At 39.5% G+C, this 23830-nt stretch overlaps 1 protein-coding gene across 1 annotated transcript in view; it reads left to right on the forward strand.

The window, feature by feature from the left end:
* The window catches only part of LOC124787723 (inositol monophosphatase 3), a 37164-nt gene extending 13718 nt beyond the window's left edge, over positions 1-23446 (forward strand). The window contains exons 3-5 of the mRNA XM_047254568.1: positions 8276-8430; positions 8508-8616; positions 22274-23446. Of these exons, the coding sequence (XP_047110524.1) occupies positions 8276-8430; positions 8508-8616; positions 22274-22521 (512 nt within the window). The 3' untranslated portion in view covers positions 22522-23446. The remainder of the gene's footprint in view (positions 1-8275; positions 8431-8507; positions 8617-22273) is intronic.
* The last annotated feature ends 384 nt before the right edge of the window (positions 23447-23830 follow it).

Consider the following 23830-nt stretch of genomic DNA (forward strand, 5'->3'; position numbering starts at 1 on the left):
AATGAAAGGCGCACAGATATTGTAAGATAGGAGCATGTGTAAACACTGAAGTGGCTTAAGACACACTGTGATCATTCTTTTATTGGCCAGGCAGCTGGCTCACAAGGTACATAGCCACATACCTCATGTCAAGTGGTGTTCATGTCATCTGTCCTGCCACTTCCACATATCTATGATATATTTTGCATATTGATGTTCAGTTGGGCTATTAAGCTGATTTTCTGCTCCCAAAGTTGAAGCAGTTTGTCCCAAATTCAGTACCCTATTTAAAGTGTCAACTTGAGGCATGCAAGAAATGTGTAACATGCAGGGAATGTAGGTAGTGGAAAATCCTGGTGGACTGAAAAATAAAGGTAGCAACTCACTGGATGTACAGCCACAGAGTCTTAGAAAAGCATGTTTAAAGCAACTGTGAGCTTTGCTAGTTTTCAGCTGAATCTTTCTTCAGAACTATAGAGAGCAGGTGCAAACCCCCCCCCCCCCCCCTCCCCTCACACACACACACACACACACACACACACACACACACACACACACACACACACACACACACACTCTGTACTGGCTTACTATTTGGTTGAATTGTGAGTTTAACATCCAGAAGAAAATGTGGCCAGTCTGCATTTGAAAATGAAAGTTCATTTCCATTCCCTCTATTTTGTGTGAACTGTTCTAGTAAACATGAACTATGCTGTTTGGTAATCTAAGTGCCAGACATATAATGATTCATTGCAGAAAAGGGAACATCATTGTGCAATGCACACTTCATTGTCTGAAACTGGCATTACATTTTTAGTGAGGAACTTGAGATAAAATCATTTTTTCCCCGTGTACCACCAACAAACATAATAGAAATAACATATATCACAAACTCCATGTTCATCACTAGAAACAGATGTGGGAACCATCTCATTGTAAGGAAAACCTGTTGAATAACCAAAGATATAAAAGAATTAATCAAAAGTCATCAGATCACACATCATCTGTCCTATATGGTCAATCTGAAGAAGAGACAAATGCCTGATGTAGACGTTAATGTCTGCATAATGTAACAAGCATTGGTCTGTTACAAACCCTGCTCCCACCTGCAGCTTTTGATGGGAAAAAAGGGGAAATTAAATAAAGTGTCACTGTAATATGGCTTATGTTTTACAGAGAAACACACACAGATTTAGGATACATTTGGAAGAACTTGGATACCTAGTAGGTGGTAAACCTTTGTTCTCGTGTTTTATATTATCAGATGGCTTAGCGTTAAGGGGATAAAATTTCACAGGAAAGGTGACTGTAGTGAATAGGCAAGTTACAGGTAACAATAGATATCACTCGTCACCTCTCATCATTGCCACTTACTTGAAAACATTCTGTATTTGTGTCCACATACCATACTGTGTGATGGATCATAATTCCTCTCATACAATGTTCCACATATTAACTGGAATCCTTCTTTCGGTCAATTCATCCTTCTTTTGGTCAATTCATCATTTTTTTGGCGTTTCTGTGGTGTTCAGTAGTGCTGGATCTTCCCTCTGTTCAGCAGTGATATGGTCTCTCTACCAAAGAATTCCTTAAAAGTAGTCGGCGTCCTTGTGTTTGTGTCTTTTTTTTGTATACCATTGTGACATCATACTCCTTAAGTCTCCTTGCCCCCCTCATCAGTCAACTCAATATATCTTTCAGGCTAGTCAACCAGTGCAGACAATGATGATCTCTCACAATGTTGAATTATTTGCCAAATAAGTACTGTCAGAACTCGTTAATTGCCCAAACAACTTCAAAGTACTCCTTCTCAGTTGTATAGTAGTTCATCTCGAAATTGGAGAGGACCTGGAAGTTTAGCTGCCACCTTCTTAGCACCTTCCTGAATTTTTATTAGAACTGATTCTAGCCCAAAGCTGCTGGCATCGGTGTGAAGTTCTGTCTCACCATTCTTGTCATACAATACAAGAACCGGAGAGAATGTTAGTGTCTCCTTAAGGAGAAAACAGAGAGCACTAGGAGCTACGAAGGCAGCCTTTCCCCAATCAGCCTCATCAACCTCCATTTGCCAATAGCCTTTCTGCAATTCCATAGTTGAGAAATACTTTCCCCTCTCCAGCAGTCCAAGTTTTCATCAATGCATGACAGTGGATAGATATCTTTTTATTTTTTTGGTTCAGTCCTCAATAGTTGATGCAGAAATGCCATGCACGGTTCTCCTCCTTCACAAGCAGCACTAGAGGGGGCCAAGAACTCTCTGAAGGTTCAGTGGTGCCCTCTTGCTGTTCTCCAATTTCAAGTTATGTATGCTTCAGCCAGTGATACCCTATACAAATGCTATCTAATTGGGGAATGATCCTTCATGTTGACATGGTGTTTTACCATGGATTGCTTGGTCTCTCTTATCACCACTCCAGATTTGACAGAATCTGGAACATGAAGCAGAATACCTGTTACTTGCTGACGTAGTTCCTCACTCAGACAAGATCCTATTGCAGCACAATTCTTCGTTAAAGATACTAAGGTGCCCTTCCTGGGCAGGTTCGGCTGTCCCTATGCATGATGATTAGGGAAGAATTGTGGCTGCTCATGACATTTAGTGATCAAAAGTTCTCCCTGAACACCTGCAATGCTTATGATCATTGCTGGCATGTGGGCAACTTGTGTGAGACATGCACAGCTTTTTGCATTCGACAAAAGCTTCACAGTTTAGTTGTGAATGTCAGTTAATGACTGGAACTCGTCTCATTGATGATGGCATGATAATAAAGCCTTCAGTGGCAAACAAAAAGTGCCCAAAGCAATCTTTGTTACTTGTGCTTATTGTAATTGCTTTGGGGATTTTTTGGGGAAAACTTCAGTGTGTATTGAAAGTATAGGATGATGGCAAATGGAGGTTGTGGGTTTGTCACATTAGACAAGACACTGTAATCCATTGAGTTAGAAATTGAAGCTGCATGCGAGATTGATTGGGCTAGATATATCATAATTTATTTTTTGTCCTCTGAATCAATACTGTACATGACATGCACATGGTGATGCACATACATACATTTGATGTTGGACATTACAATAATTTGCTGGCATGAAGTAATATGCCGAAAGTTTACACAAACATGAGTTTACATACATATTTTCTGAGAAGTTACGAACACACAAATTACACACTCAGTTACACATTTGTATTTTAGTGCTGTATTCCTCTCACACTTACACACAACAGTAGCTTGTTGGATATTCTTTCTGCACGTAATTTGCTTAGTAGCAGATGATATAGCTGCAAGATTTTTGCACATACTTGCATTAATGTCTTACTCTTTACAAAAATCTTTGCTGCACTTTGTTTCGTGTTTCTTTCCACCCATGTGGAGCAAAAACTCACTTGCACTGTAGAAACAATGAACAAGTAGGAATGATTTTAATTTTTTATTAAATACAGTCAGGGACTTACTGTTTGTTATTTCTGATAGCAACCTGATGTATATTTTAATGCCTTTGTTGAAAGGAAAGTTTTTAATGGCAGAGGTGCGCATTTCTTTAACATGGAGTTCCATTTTCTGCCTTGTACGATAGGCATGGGCATTTACATTTTTATTAAATTTTGTAATATTACTTTTTACAAATTTGCATAGTTCTAGTATACACAGGCTGCCAAGAGGTAAGATGAGCAACTTTTGGAAGAGAGGTTTGCAGCTGTCAGTCGGCATTGCCTTATTCATTATTCTTATAGCTCTCTTTTGGGTGAGGAGAATGTTTGGGCTATGTGTAGAGTCTCCCCAGAATATAATACCATACTGCATTACACTGTGGAATTGTGCATAGTAGGCAGTTTCTGGGCTTGTGCAATATGCAAGGTTTCGTAGGGCTTAGCACACTTTGTTTAGCTTACTATTAGTTTTATTAATGTGTGTTTGCCATTTTAGATTTTCCTGGATCCATAGGCCTAGAAATCATGTTTCTGTATTTGGGGATATTTGGGAACTGTGTAATTTCATATCAGGCATAATTTTATTTGTTCTTAGGTGGAAGTTTAGGTAAGTGGTTTTCTTTGTGTTAACTATGAGCTTGTTTTTCTCAAACCAATCACCAAGTTCGTCTGTATTTCCATTTATGGCCTCTTGGAGTTCATGTTGATTTTTTCTTGTTATGAGGATACTGGTATCATCTACGAAGAGTGTACTGGTGCTGGCATTGATGTTTGACAGTAGGTCGTTTATCTACACAAGGAAGAGCACTGGTCCAAGTATTGAGCCTTGGGGCACACCTTGCGTAATATTGCAATAGTCAGAGTAGTATGCTTCGATATGTCCTTGATTGTTATGTTTTATTGACACTTTTTGTTTCCTATTTGTCAGGTATGAGCTGAACCAGTTTAGTGGGGTGCCTCTTATGTCATATGACTCCAGAAGAATCTTGTGGTGTATGACATCAAATGCCTTGGACAAATCTAGGAAGATCCCAACTGCTTTTTGTTTTTTGTCTAGAGCATCAAGGGTGGAGTGTAAACACTCATATATGGAGGATGTCGTGGATTTGTTTTTTCTGAAACCGTGCTGGGCATCACATAGTATCTGGTTCTTATCAAGAAAATTTATTCGTCTTTGGTGAACTAACCTCTCCAGAAGTTTACCAAACACAGGTAACAGCGATATGGGTCTGTAATTTTCTGCGTTGAGTTTTTCACCTTTCTTAAAGATTGGGATGACTTTAGCAACTTTCATGCAATTTGGAAATGTACCTGTCATCAATGGAGAGTTGTACATATTTGAGAGTGAGAGATCTATTTTGTTTATGCAGTGTTTGATGATAAAATCTGGGATGTCATTGATTCCAGAAGAATTTATTCTTGAGGTACTTTGCGCTTAATACAATTTCTTCAGCAATAGTTTCCCAGAAGAATATAGATTCTACAGGAGTTGTTATTTTGTCTTGTCTTTTGGGTGTGGGTTTTTTGATGCTTTGTAACAGATTTTTAACAATATTTTCATAGTAATTGTTGAACATATTTGCAATTTCTTGTGGATTAGTAACTCTGGTGTTGTTGTGGATCAGAATAGTGTTTTCATGTCTAAGTGGCTGTTGATTTGTTACGTTCCTGTGATATTCCACACTGCCTTGGTTTTGTTTGAGGATGTTGCCACATAGTTGTCATTTGCTATTTGCTTTGCTACTGCTATGACTTTTTTTTTTTAAGGATTTTGACATATTGCTTGATATATCTTTCTTGAGATGGGGTGGGAATGGGGTTGTTAAAAGATACTTCAACAGATCTCTCTTCCTTCTGCAGAAAATCTTTATACCAGTTGTTATCCATGGCTTCTTAAGGGGTTCTTTTGATGTGTTGTGTTTGAGTTTGAGGAAAGGCAATATTGAAGTGATATATAAATGTGTTTAGGAATGATTCCATTTTGTTGTTGGTATTGCCTGCTTCATATACTGTGTTCTATGTTTCTGCTGCTAAGGAATCATTGAAGATTTTCATGTTTTCATTGCTGTAATTTCTTACTTTAGTTGTGTATTTGTTGTTGCAGTCTAAGGGGAGAACATTTGTAAGGTATAGGACATGGCCACAGTGATCACTATAGCCTGTGTCCAGAGGTTCGACTTCCTGGTAGGGACATTTTACAAATATGTGATCAAGTATGGTTTGGTGTTGTTTTTGCACCTTGTGGGGAATGTTACTGTGGGATTCAGACTGAATGAGTTAGTGAGATTCAATCAACAACTGGAAATCAACATTGAAAATATATATATAGAAAGTTTTGGCCCTTTGCAACACTGTGAAGCCAAAAAGTGACAGAAGCTGACAAAATCTCACATTTGACAAAAGTAATTGCAGTGCCTGTGTTGTTCAGAAATACAATGCAATGTTCCTTCGGATGTACATACATGCTTGTCCAAAGGAACAGGCACTATGGCAACTACAGCTGTTACAACATACATGAAATGTATTCATAGTTGTGAATACAGACAACCATCTACTGTATAAAGGAATGGCAACAATGAAATTTATGCCCGACCAGAACTCAAACCCAGATTTTCCGCTTATTACTAGTAGGTCGCCTTACCATTAGGCTATCTGGGCACAACTCATGGCCAGTTCAATACCAGGGGAGCAAGTTTCAAGTAAAATGTCCCCCTTGTATGAGAACATACATAATGGATGTACGTGTCCAGGTTGTAGACACATGGTTGATGACATATGGAAATTTGGGTCTGGTTGTGAGTTGTGCTCATATAGCTTAATGGTAAGGCAACCACTCGCGATAAAGGGGAAATCTGTTTTCAAGTCCTTGTATTAGTTGTCACCATATCTTATTTTCAGTTCATTCTGGAATTTGTCCAATCTGTTTAGCCTCTGTTGTTCTCAAACCATATCTGGGCTGTTCCATCCTTGTAAAAGTATACATGCCAAACACATCTTTTCATCCCACTTGTTATCCGCCCCGATAGCTGAGTGGTCAGCATGACGGATTGCCCTCCTACGGGCCTGGGTCCGATTCCCAGCTGGGTCAGGGATTTCCTCCACTCAGGGACTGGGTGTTGTGTTGTCTTCATCATCATTTCTTCCCCATCTGGCACGCAGGTCGTCCAATGTGGCGTCGAATGTAATAAGACCTGCACCAAGGTGGCCGGACTTGCCCCGCACTTAAGTGGCCTCCTGGCCGATGACGCCAAATGCTCATTTCTGTTTTCCATCCCACTTGTTGTACTTGGCAACTCAGTTGAATCATTTCAATCATTTTGTCAGGTCCTTACCAGTATCTCAAGATAACACTGAGGGATACCTGATGTGCAGCTGACTTACTGCTGTTTAGGAATCCAACTTTCCCCTCAATATATCAATATACAGCTTTTGGGAGTGATGTACTGCTTGTATTTCAGTTCCTGTACAAGTAGATGATGGCTTTTATGTTGTTTAATTGGAGCCGTGTAAAATGTTTTGAAGTTTCTGGTATCTCCACCAAACAGTATCATATTGAAACCAAAGTCAAGTCCAAATCTGAAGGCATGGTCATCAGTGAAGTACAGCACAGAACTGACCTCACTGATGGATAGTGCAGCTATTTATAAAAACATTAAATAGTCCAGAATGTACAAATATTACAAACAAGATAATTTAAGAAAAAACGGAGACTTAAATTTTATGGGCACATTAAAATAATGGCACGCACTGGTTTGACAAAACAAATAGTAGAATTCTACAAAAACAGAAGTAAGTCCAAAACTGAGCCAATGAAATGGATTGCTGCAATTAAGGAGGATCTTAAAGCAGCTGGCATAATTCAGGCAGACCTTACAGGTAGGAAAACATTCAGACAAAATATATTTGATTGGAAAGTTGGTCAGAGGGATTAGAAAACAGACTGGAACACCGTGGTCTGATGAAAGAAAAAGACTTCATTCTGAAAGGATGAAACAAATTTGGGCACAAAGAAAGCCCAAACATCAAACGTGACATTGATGGATTGTATCTCACATGGTCCTACTGGGCCCATACGTGAATAATAATAAATAACAAATAATTACTGGTGGTTGGGTTTGAACTGGTGACCCACAGCTTGCCAGCCAACAATGCTAATTGTATGCAATACTACATACACCACAATTTAAGGCTATATTTTGATAGATGACCATCTTGTCATCATTAGGAACTCTGATGAACAACTCACTGCGTAGGGGTGCAGGGCTTACATCTCCTTCCCCCTCCCTACCTGTTGCTCTGTGGTCAGTGCTCAGGCTTGGGTGTGCAAGCAGTTCTCCTCCTCCCACCCCCCCACTTCCTTCCGCCCTCTCCCAGCATCACGTCACTGACCTTCGTTTGTGCCAAAGATGTAGACCATAGATGGAGCAAGTGTTGGTAAGAGAAGTAGGAAGAAGGTGCTAGTTGCTCAATAACACCGGGTGGGAGGGTAGGAGGGGTATAAGCACTGCACCAGCTCCTAGTCAATCAGAGCACCTGATGACAACATGGGCACCTGCTAAAACATTCAATGGCACTTTCTTTAACCACATATAGTTTACCATTCTGTCGACCATCAGTATCTGCTGTAAATTTATGGCCTTATTTTAATGCAGAGCTTTAAAAATTGATCTGTTTTAGGTTTTCGTGCACATGTGTCTGGGGAGGGGGTCTGTTCACTTGTTTTTATAAGTATACAACATTGTACTCCTATAGCTACGTCTGATAGGAGATTTTCATAACAGACAGATGTTATATTTGTTGGTTTTTTGTATTACTATGTGAACTTATTCCATGTACAAGCATTCTTTATTTTGTATGTTTATTTTGCAGAAAATTTGTTACAGTATGTGACAACAATGATATGTGTTGCTGTGAAGGGGAAACCCATCTTGGGTATTATCCACAAACCTTTTGAGCAGGAGCCGAACACGTACTGGGGTTGGGTTGGGAAAGGAACATCTTCCAACATTAAATATGTTCCTGATGTAAGTACAGAAACATTCATCAAACATTTCATCCTCTTTTTCAAGGCTTTATTATTAATGTTTTATTTAAATTCCAGAATAATTTGAACAAGATAATTATTTCTCGATCTCACACTGGAAATACAAAGAACATTACACGTTTGGCATTTGGAAATGATGCTGAAATTGTTGAAGCTGGAGGAGCAGGTATTTATTCACATAGAAATTAAGCCTAAGTTTTTTTTGAGTGATAGACATTGAATCGTAAGTTTTGAGTTACAGTTTGTTCTAATAAGGGCGATGAAAAAATAAGGGAAGGTGAAGTTGGATTATCGGGTCTTCAGCTCCCTCAACTCAAGGGGGAAGACACCCCTTTCCTTATATTTTTCACCAGATTTCAGAGTTACTTTTACTTTCTTTTGTATTTTTAGTTGCAGTCTGCATGTTCTTGACATAACTCTAACAAAGAGATATAAATTCCCTCTGAAAGCTTTACTATCTTTAGATATTCAGTATTTGCAATAATATTTTATGTTTGGTTCAGTTACATTACCCATTCAGGAAATATATTTATTTGTCACTGATGCTATAAAGACAGTGTCTTTGTGTTTGGATCTACTTTTGACGTATATTCTTTTTAACTTCTTCATTTCACCATTACAGTTTCTATCGGATACTTTGCTTTCTTGTATGACTAACATATCTTCATACATAAATGTAAACTCAGCACCCATGAGTCATCATTGGGGTTTGGAATGAATATATTATAATATAGGTTCCATTATTAAAAGCCGGAACTGAGCTAGTGCTGTAGAAGAAACAATTTGGGACCTGACACAAGTTTTTGATGAGCAAATCAAATTAGGGTATGTAGATTATGGAGGCTCTTTGGCTTCTTGTGTGCAATGCACACCTCAGGTATTGAAGAGAGCAGTGGGAGCAGGGACTGCAATTCTCCACACAAAAACTGAGATAAAAATATCAGTGTCATTACAGATCTTAAAACCAGAAGATTGCATCAGTTCTGAGGATAAGTCTGTTGTCAGTGTGAATTTTCTTTTTTTGTTGAATATTTTCACATGAATGAGAAACCAATGATTCTCATTTATAGAAGGAAAAAATCATTAAATGAATAGTTACATTTACAAATAGAAAAACAGGCTGGCCATAATTTGCCTGCAGGAGGTGCAGCTTGCACTACAGCTGATACAAAAAATAGGTAACACAATCCTAGCTCTGGTAATCACATATTCCTATAATGTGAGGAGTGGCGGAGGGGGGGGGGGGGGTGGGGTGGGGGGGGGGCAGGCATTTGTGAGAGTAGAGGACAATGATAGTATATGAGGTAATGGATGCTAAGTGTGTACAGAAATTTAAATATGTAGGGAAAGGATAACAGAAGCAGGGCTATCAGCTAAGGAATAATGAGTGTATGGAGCAATTTAAATACATAGAGGGAATGGATAACACCAGCTGGGCTATCAACTACTGGATTACAGGGAAGAGCAAAAAAAATGTAAATGGTATACTAGTTTTACTAAAATATTTGTAACGAAAAACTAATTTCATCATAAAACTCAGGCACTACAATCCAGTGATAAAAACAGAAAGTGAAGTCTGTATATAGTTGAATATATCCCATTAAAAAGAAGTGTCTGCTAAAGAACATGAAATTAAAGGAGAGACAAATTCTAGGGGTTTAAGAAAGACGATCAAGAATACATATTATGACCAATTGAAGGACTGTATGAGAAAATTGAAAATATCACAACATTCTTTAACAAGAGAGGACTAAACCTATATGGAACATCAAAACAACACCATAGAAAATAGATCAAATCATCTTGGATACATACAGATTGAAAGACCAAAATTAACTGGCTGAAAGAAGCAAAGGCGTATATTTACAGAAATTAACATCATACCAGAGGCAATAAACAACATAATAACATGTAATAGTACCAATGACAAAAATAATACAGTAGAATATAGGAGTATCATTAACAAACAAGATATTTCAAAGGCCACAAATGCTAGAAGATTTTGGAAACTGCTTGATTGCAGAAGTGCAATGAGGCCCACTCAGGAAAAATGGAGAAATATTGGATAGAACTCAAGAATAAAAATTAGATATGGTTGATGTGTAACATAGTCCATAGTAAATTTGAACAAAATAAATTCATTTGTGTCTCTAGAGTTTGACTGTAATGAGTGCTCAGCAACTGTATACTAGATATCCCTTAGACCAGACTGCTACCAGCAGTGGACAAATACCTGTTGTGTGGGTAGTCAGTCAGCTGGCCATAGCCCTAAGCGATTGTATTGCATGATTGATCTCCCACGGGCAGGCCTGACCAAGTGGCTCATGTGGGCATAATACGGTGAAGCAGAACCACCTGGTTGGTTGCATATACAACTTGTGCCTGCTTATGGGCAAGCTGATGGGTATTTGCAGGCACCCATGCCTCGTGGGGTACTGTTGGAACACCTGCCATAGTCAGGTGTCTGTTCAGGCATTGTGCCAGTTTTGTGGTGATCCATCCCCATGTAGAAAGCAGCACATGTCAGCTAGTAAACAACATGAGTAGTATTGCATATGGAACTACATTTAACATTGTATATATTGTCAGTGGTGAGGCTGGAAATGGCAGTGGAAGAATGTACTGCAGAGAATGTTGTAGGGTGAAGAACATTAAGGTAGGAATGGTGATCAGATTGTCTCATATGGTTTCACAAGAGCATTGTCGGGGTGAGCAGGGCAACAGGAGCTGACCATAGGTGCCACAGGAAAGAAATTACAAAGACATATGGTGTACCTTATTTGTTGTATACTCTCACCAGTGTGGCTTTCCTTTATTCGTGGCCCGATTCCTCTCAATATTATGTAAGCCATTCTTATCCCTGGTTCTGTGTCGATACTCTGACTACCATTTTGAAGTGCACAGCTGAGGATATTTCCCATTGTACCAGTTACTAAGGCATCTGTCTGTTCTGTTCACATACAAAATATGGGAAGAATGATAGTTTAAACACCTCTTTGCACCCTGTAATTAAACCAATCTTGTCCTTGCTGCAGTCCCTGCGGGAGCAATACAAGAGAGGTTCTAGTACATTTTTAGATTAATCATTTAAAGCTGGTTCTTGAAACTTTGTAAGTAGGCTTTTTCAGAATAGTTTTTGTCTATCTTTAAGTGTCTGTCAGTTCAGTTTCTCCCAAAGGCCAAACAAAACTGTTACTCTTTACTGAATATGTTCAATGTTCTGAGAATACCCATCCCCATTCTCCCGTACAACTTCCCCAATTCCTCTTACTTCTATTAAAAAAAGAAAGCGGTGTGTGCTGTTATCTATTTTTATGTGTTTCTTTCAGCTATACTAGAATATTTCCCTTCACAAGACAGGTACTGGCCTGCCCAGCTCCCAACTGACTGACCATTTTTTGAGATTTGCTTTAGTGATGTTATTTGGTATCAAACACTCAGTTTAATTCTCATAAAAAATCTATTTTCAGATAAGTGCATTTTGATGCTGGCTGTCCTTTGAGTGTTGAAACTCAAACCTGTAGTTGAATCGATGTAAGTTGATCCCTGTCAGCTAGTAATGCTGTTGCCAGCTTTCAACTATGAAGTGCAGAAGGATGCAGCACTGTGGCAACATTGAGGCATTATTATAGAGACATCCACAGAATCATATGATGTGACTGGTTGCAGTAGGCATATGGAGCTACTGCATGCAGCACACTGCAACCTGTCGGGGATCTTCTTACAGCAGCTCAACTGTAGGCCGCTCATTTACATCCACCTCCACATACTGACATGGAGTTAGTCAGGTCCATTTACCTCATATGACCAAACCACTTCAGTCTCGCAGCACTCATTCTTTCCTCCCTGGTCAAGGTCGCCTGGAGATCTCTCATTACAAATTCATTCCTGACTCCGCCCCCCCCCCCCCCTTCCCTCCCCCCTGGGTTTTTGAAGGAATGACCCGAGAAATGTTATTTCATATGCTTGTATTTCATCTCTTATATCTACATCTACATCTACATACATACTCCGCAATCCACCATACAGTGCGTGGTGGAGGGTACCTCGTACCACAACTAGCATCTTCTCTCCCTGTTCCACTCCCAAACAGAATGAGGGAAAAATGAATGCCTATATGCCTCTGTATGAGCCCTAATCTCTCTTATCCTATCCTTGTGGTCTTTCCGCAAAATTTAAGTTGGCGGCAGTAAAATTGTACTGCAGTCAGCCTGAAACGCAGGCTCCCCAAACCTCCCCAGCAGCGATTCACGAAAAGAATGCCCCCCCCCCCCCCCCCCCCCCCTCCTCTAGAGACCTCCACCCGAGTTCCTGAAGCACCCCCGCAATACCCGCGTGATGATCAAACCTACCAGTAACAAATCCAGCAGCCCGCCTCTGAATTGCTTCTATGTCCTCCCTCAATCCGACCTGATAGGGATCCCAAATGCTCGAGCGGTACTCAAGAATAGGTTGTATTAGTGTTTTATAAGTGGCCACCTTTACAGATGAACCACATCTTCCCAAAATTCTACCAATGAACCGAAGAAGACTATCCGCCTTCCCCACAACTGCCATTACATGCTTGTCCCACTTCATATCGCTCTGCAATGTTACGCCCAAATATTAAATCGACGTGACTGTGTCAAACGCTACACTACTAATGGAGTATTCAAACATTACAGGATTCTTTTTCCTATTCATCTGCATTAATTTACAGTTATCTATATTTAGAATTAGCTGCCATTCTGTACACCAATCACAAATCCTGTCCAAGTCATCTTGTATCCTCCTACAGTCACTCACTGACGACACCTTCCCGTACACCACAGCATCATCAGCAAACAGCCGCACATTGCTATCCACCCTATCCAAAAGATCATTTATGTAGATATCCCTGACAGATATATACTATACATATGTCCAGACTATATGTCATGATTGGCAAGAGATATGTTTTAGATATGGTTTGTTTAGCTCTCAGAGGAACTCCATTATCCCAGATTAGGTTTCGTAGTTGGTGGAAGAAGCTGGGTCCTTTTGTTACTCTATTTAAATCTTCTAATTGGGCGCTTCCATCACTTGAAACGACAGTATCCAGATAACTAAAACCTTCCACACATTCAACATTCTCTCCTTCCAGTATAATGTTGCAACTGTACTGGGGCTCATTCACTACCTATTTTACTTGTGGCTCATCTGCGAAGTGGGATGGTAGTGATCAGTTGCATTTGCACCCCTAATAATGAGTCATATATTGGCTAGCCTTTGAATAGCATTGAACTGAATACCCAATTGTCTATACCACAACCTTGTGCAAAATGAGGTGCACTATACAATTTCAGATTGAAACTTATCTATATTTTAAAAAATTTCTAATTTTGTGGCCATGCATATTAAAGCTCACAAATAAATCCGATCTGGATAAATAATAATCGATGGAGTTTGTACACATGGTTTACTGTCTCACACCTAAACACTTTCACATTGTTCCTTCACAGTTTATTTACTTACACCGGCATCCGTGCTTACACTCGCAGCACTTTGCCGCTCCAAGCTTACCACCACGAGACAACCACCAAAGACCTCACTTCCTGCTCATATCCCCAGTCCTGAGTCGGGTCACGTGACACTACATTAATCAAAATAATTCCTAAACATGGCCACAATTCGTTTACAATTTTTATAAGATTTAAATACTTAAACCTAAATACATTATATAATTTTACACACATTTATCACCACATAATTTTATAATTCGTTGCAATTAAAAGAAATGCACTATGCAATGGAACTACGACACTCATCAAAACACAAAACAAGTATTTTCATGTCTATTTTGCATTACACTATTTTCACTCTGTAGTTAATACATACTTTTATTCTTAAGCATGGAAAATTAAAATCAGAACTAATTTGTGACATGCTATCAGATTTACATAATTAGAAATAATGCCATGTTTTGAAACAGTTTCACCCTATCACTTCATTTAATGACGTCTTTACACGAAATATGACTCGTACAAATACTTGTCTGGCACTGCAAAGATCGAAACTGAATGGTGTCTTCTTAATAAAATAATGACTTGCTTTGCAGTTGTTCTAAACATCTTTATAACTTAACTCTTACTATAAAACATTTTGATTGAAATACATATTTCTGCTGCTGTGCTTTAAATTTAAGTTACGAACTACTTGGAAGAGCTCGTTTTCACATGACTTCTATTTCAATGATCCAAGGACTCGTTACAAGCACACCCTACATTTTTTACTTAAGTGCAAAGTCATGTACAGTAATTATATGCAGTTATATAACCAACTAATTTAAACCATCTGAAACTGCTGAATGCTGCCTTCTCTTTATCGGGGAAAGATGAGTCTATAAATATATGACTTGTCTTTGTGCTTTGCACATCCCATCCATTTTTTCCATAGTTGATATTTCCATTGCCAGCAAAACTGCTGTATGGCCATATTATTCCCCATTACCTTACAATGTTACGAGGTGTGGGTGTCCAAACCATCTTCCTTATCACTGTCTTGCTCTTACTTACAGTCAACTTGATTTCTTGAAATCTTTTATTCCAGTAAACTAGTCTCCTCTGAACCTCCCATTTCCATCTCTCCCCAAATGGCAGTGTCATCAGAAAATGCAAAAGTGCTGAGATCTTCTTTTTCTACTTTCTTGATTTTTTTATGCTTGTGTCCATAAGTGTAACAAAGAGTAATGGGGAAAGCAAAGTGCCTTGCTGAACACCTCTCTTTGTTCTTCCACCTCCTACTTGTACAATGCTTTCACAACCTCCATACATTATCTGCTTTTTTAGTTAATGAATTAGGAACATTATGTTTTCTCAAACATTATCGTATTGTACCCATTGGTACTCTGTAATATGCTACGATCAGGTCCTTTCCTTTCCTCCAATTCTTCTCTTTAACTGATGAAGAGGAAAAAATGAGATCTATCATTCCCTTTTAGTTTGGAATCTATGCTGTTGTTCCTCAAATTGATGTTCTAGGCTTTTCCTCAGTCTCTTTTTCTATATCTTTTCCACTGACAGTGTGATAGCAATGTGATTCTTCGGTGGTTGGTGTATTTCTTTTTTCTTCTTTTTTTAAACAATTGTATTATAATTCATTTTTTCCTATCATCCAGCACTTCGTATGCTTTTTGTATCACTCTCCAGCATCCGTTGTAACCATTTGGTTCCAGGTGCCTCAATCGTTTCCACTGTCAGCTCATCTACTCCTGTACTTTCCCACCTTTCATGTGTTGGAGGTTAATGTGAGTGTGTTTCAAAAAAAAAATCTTGTATGAATCGGTTCAAACTTTGCATGAAGGTAGGTAAATGGATAAAGTTAAAATGATTTTTTTAATCCAGTGATCTTTATCCATTGTTGAGATATGATAGTGTAAAGTCGAAGTACAGTGGAACTCCCATTAACCGAATTAATTGGGAATGGACCCATTCGGATAGTCAAAAATTCAGATAATTGGGTGCTTTTTGAAAAAAGGGTCTGCAAATTTTAATTGCAGTAATTACATATTGTATGTGCAGTACTGTATGTTGAAAATGGGAGGAAAAAATATTTTTAAAGAAAAAGAAGTTTTAATTAATATGAAAATGCAACACTTTGACGTGCATGTTACATAGCGAACTGTACAGTACAGGTGTACAGGTGCTGAAAGTCATTGCTTGCTGAACATTTTGGTCAAAGTAAGCAGTTTGACTGTCTTCATCCATTTTCAGGTAGCCAATTCACACAGCAGGTTGACATTGAGAAGTTGCATATGGTCACACTCGAGCTGATGCTCCATCCACTTCAACGCAGTTTCAAGTCAGGCAAACACTTCACTATGTGATGGTCCCATGTCTGCTACAACTTCAAAATTAAAGTCATCTTGCTCAACACTTTCCTCTCTCATGCTTTCAATAAGTTCATCATCATTTAGAATTTGAAACCCAGGATCTGACAAATCACACACTACTGACTTTGGAACATACAGGAATTTTCAAAAGAATGTTTCTTAATTCCTCAAGTCATCCTCATCTTCTCCTGTCACTTCCATTTCCTTTTCTTGAGTTTCTTTTTCCTTTTTCTCCTTTTCCTTCTCTTCTTCATTTGGTATGCCTTTCAACTTGTTTCACATGCATCTTAATGTGACTGCTTTAACCAAGCTCCGAGCTTCCACCCCCATGTAAGCACAGTCTTTCAAATTTATTTTTTTTATCGTTACCCAACACACCTTCTTTGTCTTCGCTCTCTACCAAATGTTTCCTTAAAAGTTGCCTTCTGGAATGGTATTTCATGGTTTCGATAGCAGATTGGCCCAGTGGTGCCAACAAGCTTATGATGTTTGGCCGCAAAAAGATTGTTGTGAACTGGCCATTCCCTCTTTCCAACAATTCTCCAGTGGCCTTAGTTGCTGCATTATCAACAATCTCAATCACTTTACTGCCTTCTTTTCCTAGAGATTTTTGTTGCTTTTTCACTTCAGGGAAAATTTTTTCGTACCACTCAGTAAACAATGGAAGCTTTTTCACATTTTGAAATGCTCTTGGCTTTTGACTTCCCTATCAACAGAAGGGGTATTTTGTGGCTTCCTGTACAGTTTGCTAAGGTAAGTACTGTAGCACAGTCTGTACTAGCTTTATGTCCTGGAGAACTACACTCATTTTTAGATGCTAAGGTGGAGCTTTGTAGGGCTTTCCAAACAAGACCAGTTTCATGTGTTGTTGCAGACTCCTATGATCCTGAGTTTTGTACAACTTCAAATTTTTTAATACACTCCTGGAAATGGAAAAAAGAACACATTGACACCGGTGTGTCAGACCCACCATACTTGCTCCAGACACTGCGAGAGGGCTGTACAAGCAATGATCACACGCACGGCACAGCGGACACACCAGGAACCGCGGTGTTGGCCGTCGAATGGCGCTAGCTGCGCAGCATTTGTGCACCGCCGCCGTCAGTGTCAGCCAGTTTGCCGTGGCATACGGAGCTCCATCGCAGTCTTTAACACTGGTAGCATGCCGCGACAGCGTGGACGTGAACCATATGTGCAGTTGACGGACTTTGAGCGAGGGCGTATAGTGGGCATGCGGGAGGCTGGGTGGACGTACCGCCGAATTGCTCAACACGTGGGGCGTGAGGTCTCCACAGTACATCGATGTTGTCGCCAGTGGTCGGCGGAAGGTGCACGTGCCCGTCGACCTGGGACCGGACCGCAGCGACGCACGGATGCACACCAAGACCGTAGGATCCTACGCAGTGCCGTAGGGGACCGCACCGCCACTTCCCAGCAAATTAGGGACACTTGCTCCTGGGGTATCGGCGAGGACCATTCGCAACCGTCTCCATGAAGCTGGGCTACGGTCCCGCACACCGTTAGGCCGTCTTCCGCTCACGCCCCAACATCGTGCAGCCCGCCTCCAGTGGTGTCGCGACAGGCGTGAATGGAGGGACGAATGGAGACGTGTCGTCTTCAGCGATGAGAGTCGCTTCTGCCTTGGTGCCAATGATGGTCGTATGCGTGTTTGGCGCCGTGCAGGTGAGCGCCACAATCAGGACTGCATACGACCGAGGCACACAGGGCCAACACCCGGCATCATGGTGTGGGGAGCGATCTCCTACACTGGCCGTACACCACTGGTGATCGTCGAGGGGACACTGAATAGTGCACGGTACATCCAAACCGTCATCGAACCCATCGTTCTACCATTCCTAGACCGGCAAGGGAACTTGCTGCTCCAACAGGACAATGCACGTCCGCATGTATCCCGTGCCACTCAACGTGCTCTAGAAGGTGTAAGTCAACTGCCCTGGCCAGCAAGATCTCCGGATCTGTCCCCCATTGAGCATGTTTGGGACAGGATGAAGCGTCGTCTCACGCGGTCTTCACGTCCAGCACGAACGCTGGTCCAACTGAGGCGCCAGGTGGAAATGGCATGGCAAGCCGTTCCACAGGACTACATCCAGCATCTCTACGATCGTCTCCATGGGAGAATAGCAGCCTGCATTGCTGCGAAAGGTGGATATACACTGTACTAGTGCCGACATTGTGCATGCTCTGTTGCCTGTGTCTATGTGCCTGTGGTTCTGTCAGTGTGATCATGTGATGTATCTGACCCCAGGAATGTGTCAATAAAGTTTCCCCTTCCTGGGACAATGAATTCACGGTGTTCTTATTTCAATTTCCAGGAGTGTAAAATTTTCTGCAGCCTTGCTGATAACTTCTCACCACTTAAATCTAATTAATTGACACTGTGACTGTTTTTAAAATTTCTTAGCCAGCCCGTACTTACTTCGAAGGGTGAACATTCAAGCTTCTGAGTTAATATCTTAGCTTTCTCACAAAGAATTAAACCCAAAATTGGTTCCCATAGAACATTACTGCAAAACCACTTGAAAATAGCATCTTCTACATTTTTGTTTATTGCTGTCTTCATTATTTTCTTGAAGAATGCCCATTGTAGTTTTCAAGCACTAACACAAAGTTTAAAAGTATATGCCTGAAATCGTTACTTGTGCAACTCTGAACATCTCAGCCAGCTGTTTACTTGGAACTCCTTTGCTGTATAATTTTTAGTTTATCCACTAATGATAACACAACACATTTTCTTTTGGAAGCCTTGGCGAATGATGAAATGCACTCACAAATAAAACAACATGTACAGTCAGCAGCTCCAAGACACACAGACTGCCTAGAAATCAAAAGGAGCAGTAACAGATGGGCCAGGCCAGCAACGTGGTGATGGTGACTCATTATCCCCATAATGTTCGCAGTGCGCCTACACTAGCTTCATGAAGGGAAGATCAATAGTGCACGTTGACAGAATCACTATTTTGTGATTCGGATAATCAACGATACAGGTAGCCGGAGTTCAGATAATTGGAGTTCTACTGTTAATGTAGCATGTAAAATTAATTCTTATGCAAATTGAATATAAAGTTAATGGTCTAAAGTGATTCAAATTAATCATTTGAATCACTTTAAACCATTAACCGTGCATTCAATTCATTAAAGAATGGATTTTACATGCTACATTTACCTCGATGTTACACCATCATATCATGACAATGGATAGAGATTATTGGATAAAAAAATAGTTATGACTTCATCCATTTATCTATGTTCGTGCAAAGTTTGAACCAGTTCATACTAAAGTGCGCGTCATTTATGACGGCGGCCGAGTTTAGGTTCGTTCTGCGCATCTGACGTCACAAAACACAGTCAGCCAATGAACAGAGAACGACGTTGCCAAAGCTGGATTGCAGTGCAGAGCACGGACGAGTGCCTTCAGTTTTAGAAACCTTCAGTCATAAATAAAGTAACTGAGCAAAAGCAGTGTCTTGATATCAGACTTTCTTTAATAGAAAGTTTGGAAAAAGCATTCTTTATACCAATTGCTTCATATTCTATTAATTAATTAAACCAAACAAGCAATAAGCCTCCTAATTCAGGCGATAGCAAGAAAAGGTGTTTGTATCATTCTCACAAACCGCTTTTTCGCAATAAAGAACAACGGTGATTGTTTATTTCCTATTGTACTTCGACGAAACGTGAATAATTCATAGTCATACCAACAGTGTTTGTCGGTATTTTGCGTGATATGTTGGGAGGTATATTGAATGACGAGCTGCGTTAGCGTAATGGTTAAAGTGTAGGGCTGCCAAGCCAAAGGTTCTGAGTTCAAGCCTTGTTCAGTACTAAATATTTTCTTTATTTAAAAACAATATCGAAGTGTCTTACTTCATGAATTTTATTCGTTTGAATGTAATTTTGTGAAATTTCTAGTGACAACTAAAATCGACTATACGGAAAGTATACGCTATGGACTTTTACCTCTGCAAACTCTTCAAAATTTCGTGCAATGGTTTACTACATATAATGCTGCACAATAGTTGCGTTGAACTTCGGAACAAAATTAAGTCATTAAGGGGGGGGGGGGGGGGAGGTATCAGTCAAGATGATGTGTAAAAATCAAATTTTTGGGCCAAATAGTTCTTGTGAAATCGAATGATAAAGTGTGTCAAAGCAGTCGAAACAGCATGTGTCTTGTCTGCACAGGCGAGCAGTGCAATGATGACAAAATCGCGCACATCGCGGAATGCGGGGAGCACGTCTCTGTAGCAGCGAAAGGTTTAATGCGGCCGTGGTGGCTTTACTTCATAAACTGCGCGCTCCCCCCTAAACGTAAGTTTGGGAACTATACTATGGCGCTTCTTCTCTTGGCGCGTACAACTGGCAACGCAGCAATCACCCGCGTCTGGGTGGGCATGCGCGAACCGCCAAGATAAATGAATTGAACTATAGTATAAAGTATGGAAGTGGTACACTTCAAAAAGCTGCCAGAAAACTTGTTGTTTGCACATATTTGCATTTGAAATCTGAATGGTACACATGCAAATGGTGCCATTAGTTGAGCATTAATTTCAGACTAATTAACATATTTTGCAAGAGGAATTCATCGATTCGCACAGTTTGCCTGATTGCTAGCACCGGTTCATCCTTCAAACCTTGCTTAATGTACTGTAACATAGCTACAGTAAGACAAATGGTTGAATGGCTATACAATGGCCACTGCTCTGGACTAAATCAAAAACTTTTTACCCATCATTCCTAGCTAAAATAGGAACCAAGCACCAAGAGCAAGATCCTCCCCCCCCCCCCCCCCCCCCAAAAAAAAAAAAACACCCACAGTTCCACACATGCCATTTCAAATATACTTGTTACAGCAGTTCCATGTTGTAACAATAATATCTTCATGATAGCATTTCTTGAAAACTAATGTTGACAGACAATTGAGCCGCCACTCTTTTATCTCGCAGTAAGCATCTTTCTTGTCTGAAATTATCCTGCAAAAATAATCCACTAACATATAAGGTACAAACTTTCTTTCATTGTGCCTTTTTATAATAGATTTTATAACAGATGTTTCTTCTTCTTCATCTTCTTCTTCTTCAACTGACAAAGTCATCTGTTACTTATTTAAACACACCATATATGCATTCTTTCATATGGAGTTTACTGTGCTCCAAAATGTCATTCATCTGGAGCTCCTTAATTCCAGGACCCACAAAAACAACTTGCTATATCTATGCAGTTTAGACATGAGGGAATTTGGCAGCAAGTTGTGCAAATGCTGTGCCTGTTGCACCAGTGGTTTTTATGAGTTGTTTTAGTAGCCAAATTTGGTGTGAACTGGATAAGGAAGTACGTGTTCATGAGCAACCAGGCTATCACATTGCACATTTTTCATCCACTTTCCATTACTGCTCAATTCAGTTCTCTTTCTTGTAGGGAGATTACTGGTCACAATTGTTCACTTGCAAAACAAATGTGCATAGTTTCTTGTAACCTTACTACATTCCTAATGGTGTAGCAGTTGAAGTTACCTCATATTTTTCTTTTTCCATTATATTGCAATGAATTTAGCATATTCCTCAAAGATCTTGTAACCCTCTTTAATTAAGCTGGTGTGTGCAGCTGAGACAGTAGGCATTTCGTTTTCTTTGTAAAACAAAACACCACGACATCCATCAAAAGTCTCAATTCCTACAAACTGTACACAGAATAGTCCTGTCAACAAAAGTATGTTTTCAGATTATAATTTCTCATTATAAATCTGTGTAGAATAAACCACTTTCATTGGACAATTGTAAACCAGTGTAATTTGTTAAGTTTGTAGAGTGAAGTAGAAATGGGTAATTTATAGCCTTGTAGGTACATCTTAACTGCTTGTAAAACAGATGTTAGGAATATGAGTGTAATATTTTCTGTCTTGTAATGCTTCTTCCAGCATGCTGCTGTATATTAATCACAGAGAAATATGTTGCAGGTTACAAGTCATTACAAGTGGCTACTGGAAATTTTGACGCCTATGTTCATACCACTGCCATAAATAAATGGGACATTTGTGCTGGAAATGCTGTTATCAAAGCCCTTGGTGGACAAATGACAACATTAAGTAATGAATCAATAGATTATTCATGGGGCACTCAAGCTGAAAACACTGCAGGCCTACTCGCTACTGTGAAGAACCACAACATCTTTTTAGAAAAGCTTAGTCGTGTGAAGAAACAGTAGCTTAAAATTTGTGAAAAGCAGAGAGGTACAAAGCTGAAAACAATTGCTCTCTATGGAAAAATAATTGTATAACATTATAAACTATTTGATATGTAATGTTTTAGTGGCCAAGAGAGCGGAAAGTCTTCAGAAAAGTCTAAAGCAAAAATGAAAAACCTGTAAACTAAGGAGTTTGTACCTAACTTGGGATGGAGTTTAGGAGTGTAATTATGCTGCCAGTTATGTATGATATTAATTAAAGTTTTGAAAGCACTACACTTTAAATAAATCTACCATGGTACTGTTCATCACTTTTAAAGTTCTAAAATGAACTTGTTTATACCATGCAAGTCTTAATGGAGTTAAAAAGAACAAGGATTATATCTCTAATTCATATTTACTTTGTCTTCTTTTGAGACTGCCCCTTTATTCTCTCTTCTCTCCAGTAAGTACCATTCCCATCTTCTATTTATGTTTGCTCTTTCTCTGTCTTGACGTCTTTCAGGTCTTAATAATGTGTTTCGTCTAACATTTTCACAGGTTCTTTTTCACTTGTTTCTGTCACTGTCATTTCAGTTCTGTGTATGTGTTGACTGATAGTAGCTATTTGTGTTTGTTATCTCTTCTTCATCTCTTGACCCGAGACCTGATATATCTGTCTCCCTATGCATTTTCTCTTTCACACAGATTTTATCTCCTCTCTTTTCTGATAATTTTCATAGGATAAGGCTTTTGTACCAAAATATCAAGATTTGATACAGACAGCTGTGCTAGATTTTACTCATTATGGGCAGCTATTTTTATTTATAAATATGTATGTAGTAGTCTTGTGGATGTGAGATTTGTATTATTTGTAATGTAATGTTGTGAAAACAAAAGTGATATACACTTATGGGTGGATGTTGCAATCTTTATTAATTGAAAATAAATATATGAACTATCATAATTTTTGTTATTTCTGGAGGTGTTTGCAAAGCAATAACATTATTGATAACACATCCCACTATATGCACTGAATTTAGGCATTGAAAATGGTAAATTATAAGTCACCACCTGCAGGACAAAGGAAAAAAATAATCAGATGGAGATCAATATTGTGAAACAGATATGCTTATTAAAATGCACTATATATTACACAGAAATATGTATTTGGGATGTGTCAGCTTCAGATCCCAGTACAGCCATATGGAGGATTTAGATTTGTGTCTGATTCCCCTAAGAAAGAAAATTTTTGGATTGTTGAAAGAATGGGACAGAATACAATTCCTTCTTCTTACACATCTTTGCTACTCACTCACCCCCCTCCCCCCCCTCCCCCACCACCCACCCA

Source organism: Schistocerca piceifrons, chromosome 3, assembly GCF_021461385.2.
Source record: "Schistocerca piceifrons isolate TAMUIC-IGC-003096 chromosome 3, iqSchPice1.1, whole genome shotgun sequence".
Classification (NCBI taxonomy): Eukaryota; Metazoa; Arthropoda; class Insecta; order Orthoptera; family Acrididae; genus Schistocerca; species Schistocerca piceifrons.